The sequence below is a fragment of the Chiloscyllium plagiosum genome, unplaced genomic scaffold (genome assembly GCF_037043375.1).
Source record: "Chiloscyllium plagiosum isolate Xiang-an unplaced genomic scaffold, Cpla_swu_hap1 HiC_scaffold_14, whole genome shotgun sequence".
Lineage (NCBI taxonomy): Eukaryota > Metazoa > Chordata > Chondrichthyes > Orectolobiformes > Hemiscylliidae > Chiloscyllium > Chiloscyllium plagiosum.
This window is the reverse complement of record NW_028270152.1, coordinates 70,449,548-70,464,469: the sequence shown is the minus strand read 5'-3', so window position 1 is coordinate 70,464,469 and position 14,922 is coordinate 70,449,548. Positions and strand designations below refer to the sequence as shown.

The following is a 14,922-nucleotide window of genomic DNA, read 5'->3' as shown; positions in this document are numbered from 1 at the left end:
AAGTTGAGAATGCGATGTTTAAAAAAAAAAGGTTTTTGACTTTTAGAAATAAAGCTACAGAGTACAAAATTGAAATTAGATTAGATTAGATTACTTAGTGTGGGAACAGGCCCTTTGGCCCAACAAGGCCACACCGACCCGCCGAAGTGCACCCACCCAGACCCATTCCCCTACATTTACCCCTGCACCTAACACTACGGGCAATTTTGCGTGGCCAATTCACCTAAGCTGCACATTTTTGGACTGTGGGAGGAAACCGGAGAACCCGGAGGAAACCCACGCAGACACGGGGAGAATGTGTAAACTCCATACATTCAGTTGCCTGAGGCAGGAATTGAACCCGGGTCTCTGGCGCTGTGAGGCAGCAGTGCTAACCACTGTGCCACCGTGTCGCCCACCTTTACAATGATCATGCCAAACTTTTACAAATCATAGATTAGACCTTAGTTGGATATTGTGCTCAATTCTGGCCACCTCACTTTCTGAAGGATGTCAAAGCTTTCGAGAGTGTAGAGGAAATACTAGAATGATGATGGGACGACAGTCTGCAGATACCTGGAGACATGTGAGAAACGGAACTTTTTCTCCTTCGGTGAGATAGCTCGGAATAAATTTGACAGAAGTGTTCGTCAACATGAATAGTTTTAATAGTTTCTCATTATTGACTCTGCTTTCAATAGTGGAAGGGCACAGATTAAAGATTGTTACCAAAAGAATGAGATGATGCAAGAAAACCTTTTTAATACAATGAAATATTGTGATCAGAAATATGCTTTCAGTAGTCATTTCCAAAGGGTGTTAGGCTAAAAGCTTGATGGCCATGAGAAAAGAACAGGAAAGCAGGTTTAATTTGACAAGGTTCCGCATAGTCCATTGGTTAGTAAGGTTAGATCACGTGATCCAAAGAAGCTAGCCAATTGGACACAAAATTGGCTTAAAAGTAGGTGACAGAGGGTACTGGTAGAGGGTTGTATTTTGAACTGGAGGCCTGTGACCATTGATGTGCCACAAGATTGGTTCTGGTTCACTGCTTTTCATCACTTGTATAAATAATTCGAATGTGAATATTAAGGGCATGGTTAGTAAGTTTGTATATGACACAAATGGTTGGTGTAGTGGACAGTGAAGAAGATTATCTCGGAGTATAATGGGGCTTTGATCAGATGGGATGGGCAAATCGGCCGAGGAGTCGCAGATAGAGGTTAATTTAGATAAATGTGAGATGTTGCATTTGGTAATCTAGACAGGACAGGACTTACGCAGTTAATGGTCGGCCCTGGGGAGTGTTGCTGAACAAAGAGACCCAGAGGTGCAGTTGCATAGTTTCTTGACAGTGGAGTCGCAGGTAGACAAGGTGGTGAAGAAGACATTTGGCACACTTGCCTTCATTGGTCAGAACATTGCCTATGGAGTTGGGACATCATGATGTGCCTGTACAGGACATTGGTGAGGCCACTTTTAGAATACTGCATACAATTCTGGTCTCCCTTTTATAGGAAGAATGTTGTTTAACTTGAGAGGGTGCAAAAAAGATATATAAGGATGTTGCTGAGGCTGGAGGGTTTGAACTATATCGCAAGGCTGAATATGCTGGGTCTTTGTTCCCGACAATGTCAGAGGACGAGGGGTGACCTTATAGAGGTTTATAAAATCGTGAGGAGCAAGGATTGCAGATAGCAGTTGATGTTAATAAGTTGCATGTCTGTATTTGTTGCAGACGAGTAAGGGCTGCATGTTTCATTCCTGATAGGTTTCACTGAACCATTTGGGTTTCCATAACAATCTGACAGCTTCATAATTATTTTTCGCACCAATTTTTTCTGTTTTCTTGTGATTTCAAATTTTCAAGCTGCCATGATGAATCGATGTAACAAGTGCTTTCTCCAGGGATTTTTGGTTCAGTAACAATAACCACTATGCTACTGAACTATATGTAACAAAATATAAAGCTGTATTGTCATACATGTGATGTGATTTGCTTACCCCTGGGCATTTCAATACCGATACACTTAATAAAACAAGTGACAACTTGGACTGCCAAGTGTAGGCGCCTTCATATTCCACGTTCATTTCACTCAAGTCAGAGATGAGCTTAGCATCTGCTTATTTAGTTGCTGTCAGTGGTGAGAGCGAAGCTCGACATAAAGCGTTTAATAAAGAATTCCACTCTTATTAGAGTCAACAAGATTCCTTTGTTTGGGATTCCCTGATCACTGCCAACTGCAGGGCTCAAGATGCCACCCGAGGTATTCAGTTCTGGTTTGTCATTTGATCCAAGTCACATGAGTCTGTCAACCTTATTGGTGCTCTCCCATCATCTTTGGTCTGGTAAAGTTACTTGGAATTTGCAATTACAGCATTTGAAAACTGGATATTTGATAATTTCACATGCAGGCTGCTGAACCATAATAAAGTCATTACAGAACAAAGAGAACCTTCAGTTATAATGCATTACAGCACAGCTCCAATAGGAGGAGCTCAATGTAGATGTTGAATATCAATTTGTGTGATGATTCTACCCTGTGCTTTGTTGCATTGCACATGTAGGCAATGTGCAAACAAATCACTTGGTGATGAAATACTATATGCTCCTTTAATATTTATCTGCTGTCTCAGACTCAATTATTCCAATGCACCTTTGCTGTCTGACCATCCTGCAAAGTTTCCCAAAACTATGCCATCTGTATTTTAAATTGCACCACATTCTGACCATTCAAGATGTTGTCTTGCACACAGGCTCTCAACAGCCCCAATATAAAATTCTTAACTTAATATTAAAATCTCTTCATAGCACTTAATAGCACTACAACACATCTCAATAAATTTTCCCCTTCCTTTCTCCCAGTTCAGCAGCTATGCCTTCAGCCTCTGGATCCTGAACTATAAAATTCTGTCTTTAACGCTTTTAATTCTCTGCCTGTCCATCTCTTTCAACTCCTTTGGGCCTCTTATTTTTCATATGAGTTATTGGTTGCATTTTCCAGTTTATCATTTTGTGGCTAGGGACCAGGTTTGTCTGAATGTACTTCCATAATGCTTTTCAAAATATTTTTCTGTGTTAGGATATATATGTAATTGTTGATATAATACCAAATGTGCTACCTCACAATGCTCCTATCCTGCTATGTTCAGCCCAGTGTACGGATTTATCTTCCTGTTTAAATGGATTGAAGAGCGTAGATCACGACGCAAGGTGACACCCCTGGTGGATGAGACGTCAGTAATCGATGAAGAAATTGTTAATGACATGTTCTTTGCCCACCAGGTAAGCTCTGATATTTCCAATGGTGTATGTACTAGGTGACGCGACAGTCTGCACTACAGAATCATATAGCACAAAAAATTCCATTTTGGCACATGTTCTCTCTCTAAAACTGATCGATTTAGTCACACTTCCATTGATCTTTCCCTTTCATCCTGCTAATTTCCCCTTTGCAACTATTTCTCCCCATTTTATTTTCAAAGTGGTTAGCTGTTGTCCCTGATTTTTTTTAAAGTGTATTTCTTGAGATTTGAGGTTCCTTTGTGATTTCCAGGAGTTGCTTTTTCATTCTCACTATCAGATTTATTACATAATGCTATCACACATTAACAACACCTTTTGTGTTTGTGTTGACATCCGGGGTATTTGAACACTCACATTAGAAGAATTTGTCAATATCCTCTGTATTCTACATCACTGCATTGCACCTAAAAGATATACCACGCAAGGAAATTACTAATTTCATAGACACCACAGAATGTAAGTTGGCACAAGTCAACAGGCACAAGTTGACAACTTTTTAAAATAAGTAACAACAACAAACTTGCACACAGAAAAAAGTCACCAACATAACCACTGTGAGGTTACAGCTATTTCCACTATTTATGCACAAAACTTGAAAACTTTTCACCATCGAAAAATAAGGGGTTACCAAAAAAACAAGACATGAGGCCAAAAGTTGTCTCTCAGGGAGTCGTGAGTTTTTGGAATTCTTATCCTGAAAAGGCAGGAAGGCAGAGTTTGAAAACTTTTAAGATGGATAGATTCTTGGTAAGCAAGAGGTAAAAGATTATCAGGGTTGAGTAGAAAGTGAATTTAAGGTTGCACTTAGATCAGCCATGACCCTGTTGAATAGTGGAGCAGACTCGGTGGTGGGAGGGGGGGGGGGGGGGGGGGTGCTGAGTGGTCTGTTCCTGCTTCTTATTCATAAGTTTATACTTCAAGCAGACAGTTTACTGCATATCTAATTTTAAACTCAGATTTAAATTTAACAATTGTTGTAATGTTCATTACAATAGCGTCCACTGCATTATTTCCTAAAGTAATAGCTCCTAAATTCTGTTTTTAAGTTTACTCATGGGACATGGGCATTGCTGGCTGACCAGCATTTATTGCCCATTCCTAGTCACCCTCGAGAAGGTGGTGGTGAGCTGCCTTCTTGAACCACTACAGCCCATATGCTGTAAGTTCCAAGGTTTTGACCCTGTGACAGTGAAGGAACAGCCATACATTTCCACATCAGAATGGTGAGTCGCTTGAAGGGGAACTTGTGCTGCCTTGTCCTTCTAGACCAAAGTGGTCATGGGTTTGGAAGATGCTGTCTAAGGATCTTATGTGAATTTCTGCAGTGTATCTTGTAAGTAGTACACACTGCTCCTACTGAGCGTCGATGGTAGATGGAGTGGATAACTATGGATATAATGCCATTCAAGCAGGCTGCTTTGTCTTGGATGGTGAAAAACTTCTTGAGGGCTGTTGGAGCTGTACCCATCCAGGCAAATGTAGTATTCCATCAGACTCCTGTAGATGGTGAACAGACTTTTGGGAGTCAGGAGGTGAGTTACTCCCAAATTTCCTAGCCTCTGACCTGCTCTTATAGCCACGACATTTATATGATAAATCCAGTTTAATTTCTGGTCAATGCTAACCCCCCCCACGATGTTTGTACTGGAGTATTCAGTGATAGTAACACCATTGAATGACATGGAGAGATTGGTTAGATTGTGTCTTATTGGAGATGATCATTGCCTGAAATTTGTGTGGCGTGAATGTTAATTGCTACTTGTCAGCCCAAGTCTGGAACATTGATTCCTTCAGAATTTGAGGAGTTAAGAATTGTTCTGACCATTGTGCAATCATTGGCGAATGTCCCCACTTCTAACCTTATGATGGAGGGAAGATTATTGATGAAGCAACTGGAAATGGTTGGGCCTAGGACACTACCCTGAGGAACTCCTGCAGAGATGTCTTGGACTGAGTTGACTGATCTCTAACTAGTACAATAATCTTCCTATGTGCCAGGTATGACTTCGACCAGCAGAGGTTTTGCCCCCAATGCCCATTGATTCCAGTTTTGCTAGGGCTCCTCGATGCCACACTCGAATGCAGCCTCAATATCAAGGCCTGTTGCTGTCACCCCACCTCTGGGATTCTTCTGTTTTGTCAGTGTTTGAACCCAGGCTGTGATGAGGTTAGGAGCTGAGTGGCCCTGGCAGAACCCAAACTGGGCATCACTGAGCAGGTTATTGCTGGCAGGTGCAGCTTGATAGCACTGTCGATGACACTTTCCATTGTTTTACTGATGGTCATGAGTTGACTTATGGAGTGGTAATTGGCCAGGTTGGATTGTCCTTTTTGTGTCTCGGAACAAACTGGGTAATTTTCCACATTGTTAGCTAGAATCCAGTGTTGTAACTGTACTGGAACAGCTTGCCTGAGGGAACAGCAAGTTCTGAAGTGCAAGTCTTCAGTACTATTGCTAGAATTTTGTCAGGGCCCTCATAGCCTTTGCAGTATTCATTGCCTCCAACCATTTCTTGATATTACACGGATTGAATTAACTTGACTGAAGACTGGCATCTCCAAAGCTGAGAACCACTGCAGGAGGACGTGATACAACTTTAGCAAAGGGTTTCACATTCGCCTTTAAAGAATTCATAACCTTGGTGATTTTCAGTTTTCCTGTCTTCTGTTGGTTGAGTACTCTTTTGTTGAATGGTTTACACTGTTCTCTCACCTCTGTATCCTCCTTAAGGAAAGGGAACACACATGAACGGTGGGACCCTAGGAAGTACAGAGAATCAGAGGCACCTTGGTGTGCATGTCCATAGGTCCTTAAAGGAAGAAGGGCCAATAGACAATGTTAAAAAGGCGCATGGGTCTTTGCCTTTATTAATTAAAATATGTTGTGATTCTGTTCGCCGAGCTGGGAATTTGTGTTGCAGACATTTCGTCCCCTGTCTAGGGGACATCCTCAGTGCTTGGGAGCCTCCTGTGAAGCGCTTCTGTGATGTTTCCTCCGGCATTTATAGTGGCCTGTCCCTGCCGCTTCCGGTTGTCAGTTCCAGCTGTCCGCTGCAGTGGCCGGTATATTGGGTCCAGGTCGATGTGCTTGTTGATTGAATCAGTGGATGAGTGCCATGCCTCTAGGAATTCCGTGGCTGTTCTCTGTTTGGCTTGTCCTATAATAGGACTATTAATAGGACTACTATTATAGGACAAGCCAAACAGAGAACAGCCAGGGAATTCCTAGAGGCATGGCACTCATCCACTGATTCAGTCAACAAACACATCGTCCTGGACCCAATATACCGGCCACTGCAGCGGACAACTGGAACTGACAACCGGAAGTGGCAGAGACAAACCACTATAAATGCCAGAGGAAACATCACAGAAGCGCTTCACAGGAGTATCCCAAGCACTGAGGATGTCCCCTAGACAGGGGACGAAACGTCTGCAGCACAAATTCCCAGCTCGGCGAATAGAACCACAACAACGAGCACCCGAGCTACAAATCTTCTCCCAAACTTTAATTAAAATATTGAATACAAAAGCAAGAGGATTGTGATGAAGCTGTATATAAAGTTAGTTAGGTCACGGCTGGAGTACTGTGGGCAGTTCAGGTCACCACATTATAGGAAGACTGTGATTACACCAGAGAGGATCTAGAGCCAATTCACCAGGATATTGCCTGGGCTGAATCAATTCAGCTGTGAAGAGCCTAGATAGTCTGGGCTTGTTTTCCTTTGAGCAGATTAAAAAAAGGGGGAACTAATCGAGGTGTACAAAAGTTCTGAGGAGCATAAATGGGGACAAACCTTGTGGATTAGATTAGATTAGATTATTTACAGTGTGGAAACAGGCCCTTCAGCCCAACAAGTCCACACCGACCCTCCGAAGAGCAACCCATCCAGACCCATTCCCCTACCTTTACCCCTTCACCTAACGCTGTGGGGCAATTTAGCATGGCCAATTCACCTGACGTGCACATTTTTAGACTGTGGGAGGAAACTGGAGCACCCGGAGGAAACCCACGCAGACACAAAGAGAATGTGCAAACTCCACACAGACAGTTGCCTGAGGCGGGAATTGAACCTGGGTCTCTGGCGCTGTGAGGCAGCAGTGCTAACCACTGAGCCGCCGTGCCACCTCTGGATAACCAGAGAGTAGTGGGTGCATTGATTGTGCTGCCAGCAGTGGTAGTAGAGTCAGATACATTAGGAACATTTAAGCGACTCTTGGTTAGGCACATGGATGATAGTACAATGAAGGGTATGGAGATTAGACTGATCTTAGAGTAGGGTAAAAGGTTGGCATGACATCGAGGGCCAAAGGGCCTATTCTGTGCTGTACTAGCCAAGTTCTAGTCAAGTGCCTTTTTCCATACTCTAAAAATTTCTGATTCTCTTTAAATCTGCTCACAGATGATTTATCTGAATTTCATAACTGCAGGTAGATGAAATTGTGAGCAGCTGGTACAAATGGTCATGGTTTATTTCCAACAGTATTGGCAAATATCGAATCGCAAACTGTTCCAGCACACTTCTGCCTGTCAAGTCTGTATCAGTGATTTTCTGCACATGAACCATTTTGTCAGATTTCACTGCTTGACCAGAAACCCTGATGTTAATTTTTTCTCAGCCAGTTTCCTGATTTCCCTTTAAAAATGAGCTCTGCACCAGCAAAGATTTCTGGCTGAGATTTTCACATCCTAAACATGCCTATATAAACTTTTTTTCTAGCTTTTTCTTGACATTTTTGTCCTCTAGTGAACTTCTCATTAACTGTAAGAATGCGGTTATGAGGAACCAGGAAATGGCACAGGAGTTAAAAAATATGTTTTGCATCAGGCTTTACAGTAGAAGACACTTCAAATATCTCATAAATTTCAAAGAATACAGAGGAGAAATTAAGTACCTTTACCATTACTTGAGAAGTGGTATTAGACCAGTTAATGGAGCTAAAAGGAGTTAAGTCTCCTGGTCCTGATGGCTTACATCTTAGGATCCTAAAAGAGGTAGTTACAGACGTTGTGGATACATTGGTTGTAATTTTCAAAAATCTTTGGATTCTGGAGAAGTACCAGCATTCTGGAATAAGGTGGGTGAACGTGCAGCATGGGTTGGTACTGGGATTTCGATGTTGTGGCCATTTCGGAGACACAGATAGAACAGGTACAGGAATGGTTGTTGCAGGTTCCAGGATTTAGATGTTTCATTAAGAACAGAGATGGTAAAAGAAGGGTGGGGGAGGAGGTGTGGCATTGTTAGTCAAGGACAGTATTACAGTTGCAGAAAGGATGTTTTGAAGACCCGTCTACTGAGGTAGTGTGGATTGAGATTAGAAACAGGAAAGGAGAGGTCACCATGTTGGGAGTTTTTTCCAGGCCTCTGAATAGTTCCAGAGATGTAGAGGAAAGGATAGCAAAGATGATTCTTGATAGTAGTAAGAATAACAGGGTAGTTGTTATGGGGCACTTTACCTTTCCAAGTATTGACTGGGAATACTGTAGCTCCAGCACTCTAGATGAGTCAGTTTTTGTCCAATGTATGCAGCAGAATTTCCTGATACAGTATTTAGACAGGTCAACAAGGGGCAAGGTCATATTGGATTTGGTACTGGGTAATGAACCCACCAGGTATTAGATTTGGAGGTAGGTGAGCACTTTGGTGATAATGACCACAATTCGGTTATGTTTACTTTAGCGATGGAAAGGGATAGGTATATACTGCAGGGCAAGAGTTCAAGCTGGGGAAAAGGCAACTATGATATGATTAGGCAAGATTTAGGATGCATAGGATGGGAAGGAAACTGCAGGGGATGGGCATAATTGAAATGTGGAGCTTATTCATGGAACAGCTATTGCAGGTCCTTGATAATTATGTACCTGTCAGGCAGGGAGGAAGTTGTTGAGCGCGGGAGTCGTTGACTAAGGAAGTTGAATCTCTTGTCAAGGGGAAGAAGAAGTCTTATGTTTGGGTGAGATGTGAAGGCTCAGTTAGGGAGCGTGAGAGTTACAAGTTAGCTAGGAAAGACCTAAAGAAAGAGTTAAGAAGAATCATGAGGTGACATGAGAAGTTGTTGGTGGATAAGACCAAGGAAAACCCTGAGGCTTTCTATTGGTGTATCAGGAATAAAATAATGACGAGACTAAGATTAGGGCCAATCAAGGACAGTATCGGAAGTTGTGCATGGAGTCAGAGGAGATAAGGGAAGTGCTAAATGAATATTTTTCGTCACTGTTTACACTAGTAAGAGACAATGTTGTCAAGGAGAATACTGAGGTACAGGCTACTAGACTAGATGGGATTGAGGTTCACAAGGAGGAGGTGTTAGCAGTTCTGGAAAGTGAGAAAATAAATAAGTCCCCTGGGCCGGATGGGAATTATCTGAGGATTCAGTGGGAAGCCAGGGAGGAGATTGCAGAGCCTTTGGTTTTGATCTTTATGTTGTCACTGTCTACCGGAATAGTGCCAGAAGACAGAAGGATAGCAAATGTCCCCTTTTTCAAGAAGTGGAGTAGAGACAACACTGGCAATTATAGACTCAATGAGCCCTACTTCAGTCATCAGTGGAGTGTAGGAAAAGGTTATAAGAGTTAGGATTTATAATCATCTACAAAGCAATAAATTGATTAGGGATAGTCAGCACGGGTTTGTGAAAAATAGGTTGTGCCTCACAAACCTTATTGAGTTCTTTGAGAAGGTGACTAAACAGGTTGATGTGGTCTACATGGATTTCAGTAAGACGTTTGATAAGGTTCCCCATGGTAGGGGAAAGTACAGAGGCATGGGATTGAGGGTGATTTAGTGGTTTTGATCAGAAATTGGTGAGCTGAAAGAAGACAGAGGGTGGTGGTTGATGGGAAATGTTCATCCTGGAGTTCAGTTACGAGTGGTATACCACAAGGATCTGTTTTGGGTCCACTGCTGTTTGTCATGTTTATAAACGACTGGGATGAGGGAGTAGAAGGATGGGTTAGTAAATTTGCAGATGACACTGAGGTCAGTAGAGTTGTGGATAGTGCAGAAGGATGTTGTAGGTTACAGAGGGACACAGATAAGCTGCAGAGCTGGATTCAGAAATGGCAAATGGAGTTTAATGTGGAAAAGTGTGAGGTGATTCACTTTGGAAGAAGCAACAGGAATGCAGAGTACTGGACTAATGATAAGATTCTTAGTAGTGTAGATGAGCAGAGAGATTTCGGTGTCCGTGTACATAGATCCCTGAAAGTTGCCACCCAGGTTGATGGGGTTATTAAAAAGGCATACGGTGTGTTAGCTTTTATTAGTAGAGGGATTGAGTTTTGGAACCACGAGGTCATGCTGCAGCTTTACAGAACTCTGGTGCGGCCACATTTCGAGGATTGTGTACAGTTCTGGTCACCACTTTATAAGAAGGATGTGGAAGCTTTGGAAAGATTGCAGAGGAGATTTACTAGGATCTTGCCTGGTATGGAGGGAAGGTCTTATGAGAAAAGGCTGAGGGACTTGGGGCTGTTTTCATTGGAGAGAAGAAGGTTGAGAGGTGACTTAATTGAGACATATAAGATAATCAGAGGGTTAGACAGGATGGGCAGTGAGAGGCCTTTTTCTTGGATGGTGATAGCCAGCACGAGAGGACGTAGCTTTAAATTGAGGGGTGATAGATATTGGACAGATATCAGAGGTAGTTTCTTTACTCAGAGTAGTAGGAGCGTGGAACGCCCTGCCTGCAATAGTAGTAGATTCGCCAGCTTTAAGGGCATTTAAATGGTCATTGGATAAACATATAGATGAAAATGGAAAAGCATAGGTTAGATGGGCTTCAGATTGGTTTCACAGGTCGGCACAATATCGAGGGCTGAAGGGCCTGTACTCCGCTGTGATGTCTATGTTCTCTGTTCTGTCTACCAGAGGACTAGAAATATGTCAACATGACACCTCTATTCAAATCCTATTTCAGATAAAAAGCGGGTAACTTAGACCAATGAGCCTAACCCTTCTTGTTGGAAAAGTTTCAATTATTAAAGAAGTTAGAGCAGAACATTTGGAAGATCATAATCTGAGTACTTTATCAGAGTTTTTCGAAGACGTTTCAACAAGAGTGGATAGCAGGGAACCAAACGATGTGTTGTATTTAGACTTCCGGAAGGCATTCAATAAGGACCTCACAAAAAGTAAAATCATAAGACAAGAGGCCACGGTGTTGGAGGGAGTATATCAGCATGGATAAATAATTGGCTAATGGCAGGAAACAGCGAATGGAGGTAAGGGTTTTTTTTTAGGTTGGCGAACTGTGACCAGTGGGGTTCCACAGGAATCAGCGCTGTGACCGCTAATGTAGCCAAATTTGCAGATGGGATTAAATTATTTGGAAAGGCGCGTGGTGAGATACGGTTTACAGAGAGATATTGATAGCTTAAGTAAGTGGGCAAAAAGTTGGCAAAATTAGTGTAATGTGGTAAAATATGAAATTGTTCATTTTGGAAGGTAGAACAAAAGAACGGAATATTACTTAAATGGAGAAAGATTGCAGAAAGCTGCAACAAAGGGGACTTGGGGGTATTTGCATACAAAATACAAGCTCGCACACAGGTGCAGCAGGTAATCAGGAAGGTTAATGGAATGTTGGTCCTTATTTCAAGTGCGCTGGGTTATAATAATAGGGAAGTCTGAACTGCAACTGTGCAAGCTGCTGATAAGACCACATCTGGAGCACTGAGAGCAGTTTTGATTCCTTTGTTTAAGGAAAGATATTATTTCAGAGAAGGTTGATCCCGGGGTTGGAGGGATTGTCTAAGAGCAAGGATTAAACAGGTTGGTACTCTACTCACTCACTGGAGTTGAGAAGGATGAGAAGTGATCTCATTGAAATATATAAGATTCTTAAGAGGCTTTCCAGTGTAAATGCTGAGAGAATGTTTCTCCTCATAGTCTAGGACCAGAGGACATAGTCTCAGAATTAAGGAGTGCCAATTCAAGACTGAGATGAGGAGAAATCTCTTCTTTGAGGATTGAGAGTCTTTGGAACTCCTTGCCTCAGAGAGCTGTGGAGACAGAATTCTTGTGTATATTTAAGGCTGAGGCAGAGGGATTCTTAATCAGTGGGGAATCAAAAGATTGCGGGGATAGGCAGTAAAGTGGACGTGAGGAATGTTGGATCACCCAAGATTCTATTGAATGACAGCAGACTCAAGGGGCTGAACAGTCGACTGTTCCTAATTATTATGGTCTGTCTTATGGTCTTACCCTGTCACTATCAACCCTTTCAAAATCTTAAAGAACCTACCTTCTGAAGGACTGTTGGGATGCATATTAAATGTTGGTTTAGCAAGAGATGCCCATGTCCTGTGAAAGGGGGCTGATAAATTAAGATAATCCTGCTGTTGGGTGCACTGACAGAACTAGTGACTGACCCTGTCAGCATTTTAATTGTCATAATTAGGTATTTATAGGAGAAGGGGATAAATGGATAAGAAAGAAGGGTGCACAGAAGGACTAGGATCACTCTTTGTACAAATGGTAAACGCCAAGGTGGACTGGATTTAGAAAATGACTTGTTTCTGTTGTATTTTCTATCTAATAACTGTAACTTGCTTTCGACCCACAGAAAATAACCCGACTATTAAGATTCTCCCAATAATTGTTATTCTTTCTGCTGAGTCTTATCCAGATGGACCTATTTTGCACCTTTTCTATCTTTGTAAAGTGACAAAAGCTGTCCTCTACTGAAATTGTAACATAATTACAATGTTGTGCAAAGTCACTTTTACTTGCTTTTGTATTCTATACAGCTATATTGAAAATTAAGGCAAGTCTTTGCCTTTGTTTCTTCCACTGAACTTCCTGTTATTGCCATCACCTCTTGATGACCTATGTATCCACATTTTAAGGCCCCTCTGTTCCTCAACTCCATTTAGAATCCCTTTTTACTTATCTCATTCTCTCTGTTTTTCATTTGTCTTCATTTGTCATGCTTCCCTCAATTATCATATCAATTTTTTATGGCACTAACAAATCTTCACACTGTTTCAGTAATTTCAATGTCCAGCCCATTTGCGTATATTGTATAAATAAAAACAGCCCTTTAACAGATTCCTTTGAATTCCACACACCACATTGATCCAGATTTCTGTCTTCTACCCTTCAGTCACATCTCTTGTCTATCTGGTGACATTCCATGTGCCTCAAATCTCTAAGGAAGTAGCTTTTGGAAATCCTTATAAACAAAAGCCCCTGCAAATTGTTTATCTACCTTTAGTTATTACCTTGAAGAATTGTATGAAGTTTAGCAACCTGTGCTGACTGATCCTGATTAACTCAAGTCTCTTCAAGTGCACACCAACCTAATTACACTTCTTTGATTTTGTCTCAAAAGCTGATTCCAAACTCGTGTGCGACGCACGCTTTGCTTAGCGTCCTCTTGAACTGCGACAATGTGGAGTTGGGTCCCACCCTCAGCCGGATGAAGGACTTTACCAAAGGTTTCAGTCCAGAGGTATGGTTTCACCTTGAGAATATCACATACTAGGTTAAAAGTGCTTTGATTCCTTAAGTTGATGGCAGTGACTTTAAAAGTCACAGTAAAACTGCAGAACTGAATATCCCTTGAATCTGCTCATTCATGAAGGAGCTGTTTACAAATAAATCCTTCACTGTTCAGGCACAGCCACAATATTTTCATGGAGTCTCCACAGCAACTGCAGCATCTGCCTAAATGAGAAACTGCCTATGGATAGTGGTGCATTTTTCCAACCACTGAATACTTCTCTTTGCAAATTCTAGGACTTTTCATTTTATCTTTGGAAAAATAGATGATTTCTAATTGCTGAAAGAAAGCGATGCGAACTCCCAGGGCAGATGCTATGAGCCATACTCCAGCTCAGTTCCACCTGAGTGTCTCATTAGATACAACGGGCCTTTTGCTTGGCAGCAGGGAATGCTGTGTAATACCACAAAAGCCCTGTCGGCACGGCTCCCTGTCACTGCTCCATCTCCAGGCAAATTTCCCAGAGACGGACTGCTGTGGATTTTAACTTGCTTAACACCCACCTGAGAGCACATCCATTTTGATGAGTTTTCACACTCACCTACCTCCTTCAGAGAGTCAGATGATACAGAAGAGGGCCTTTGACTCATTGTGTCTGCAGTGACAAAAAAAAACCCATAGTCTACGCTAATTCCACTTTCCAACACTTGGCCCATAGCCTTAAAAGTTATGATATTTCAAGTACTTATCCACATACTTGTTCAAGGGTAGTGAGGCTTTCCACCTCTTTACTACTCTTGTAGGCACTGCCTTCCAGTTTCTCACTTCCTTCTGAGTGAAATCCCACTTAAATCTCCTGTCCTTCACCTTAAAATTCTGTCCCTTCATTATTGACCCTTCAACTAAGGGGAGTAGCTGCTTCATATTCACTTTGTCCTTATTGTCTTATACAATTCTACCATGTCCCACCTCATCCTTCTCTGATCTAAAAAAGAACAACCAGAACTTATCCAGCTCCTCTTTATAGCCAAATTGCTCCACCCCAGACCGCATCCTGGTGAATTTCCTCTGCACCCCCTCCAATGCAGTCACATATTTCCTATAATGTGGTGACCAGAACTGCGCACTGTACACCAGCTGTGGTCTAGCCAAATTCCTGAATAGCTCTAACACGACATTCCTGCTCTTAT

At 42.1% G+C, this 14,922-nt stretch overlaps 1 protein-coding gene across 2 annotated transcripts in view; it reads left to right on the top strand.

Moving 5' to 3' along the window:
* bap1 (BRCA1 associated deubiquitinase 1) overlaps window positions 1–14,922 on the top strand; it is a 68,480-nt gene that overhangs the window by 24,582 nt on the left and 28,976 nt on the right. For both annotated transcript variants that reach the window (XM_043708520.2, XM_043708521.2), the window contains 2 exons: window positions 3,133–3,265; window positions 13,622–13,741. In XM_043708520.2, coding sequence (XP_043564455.2) covers window positions 3,133–3,265; window positions 13,622–13,741 — 253 coding nt within the window. The remainder of the gene's footprint in view (window positions 1–3,132; window positions 3,266–13,621; window positions 13,742–14,922) is intronic.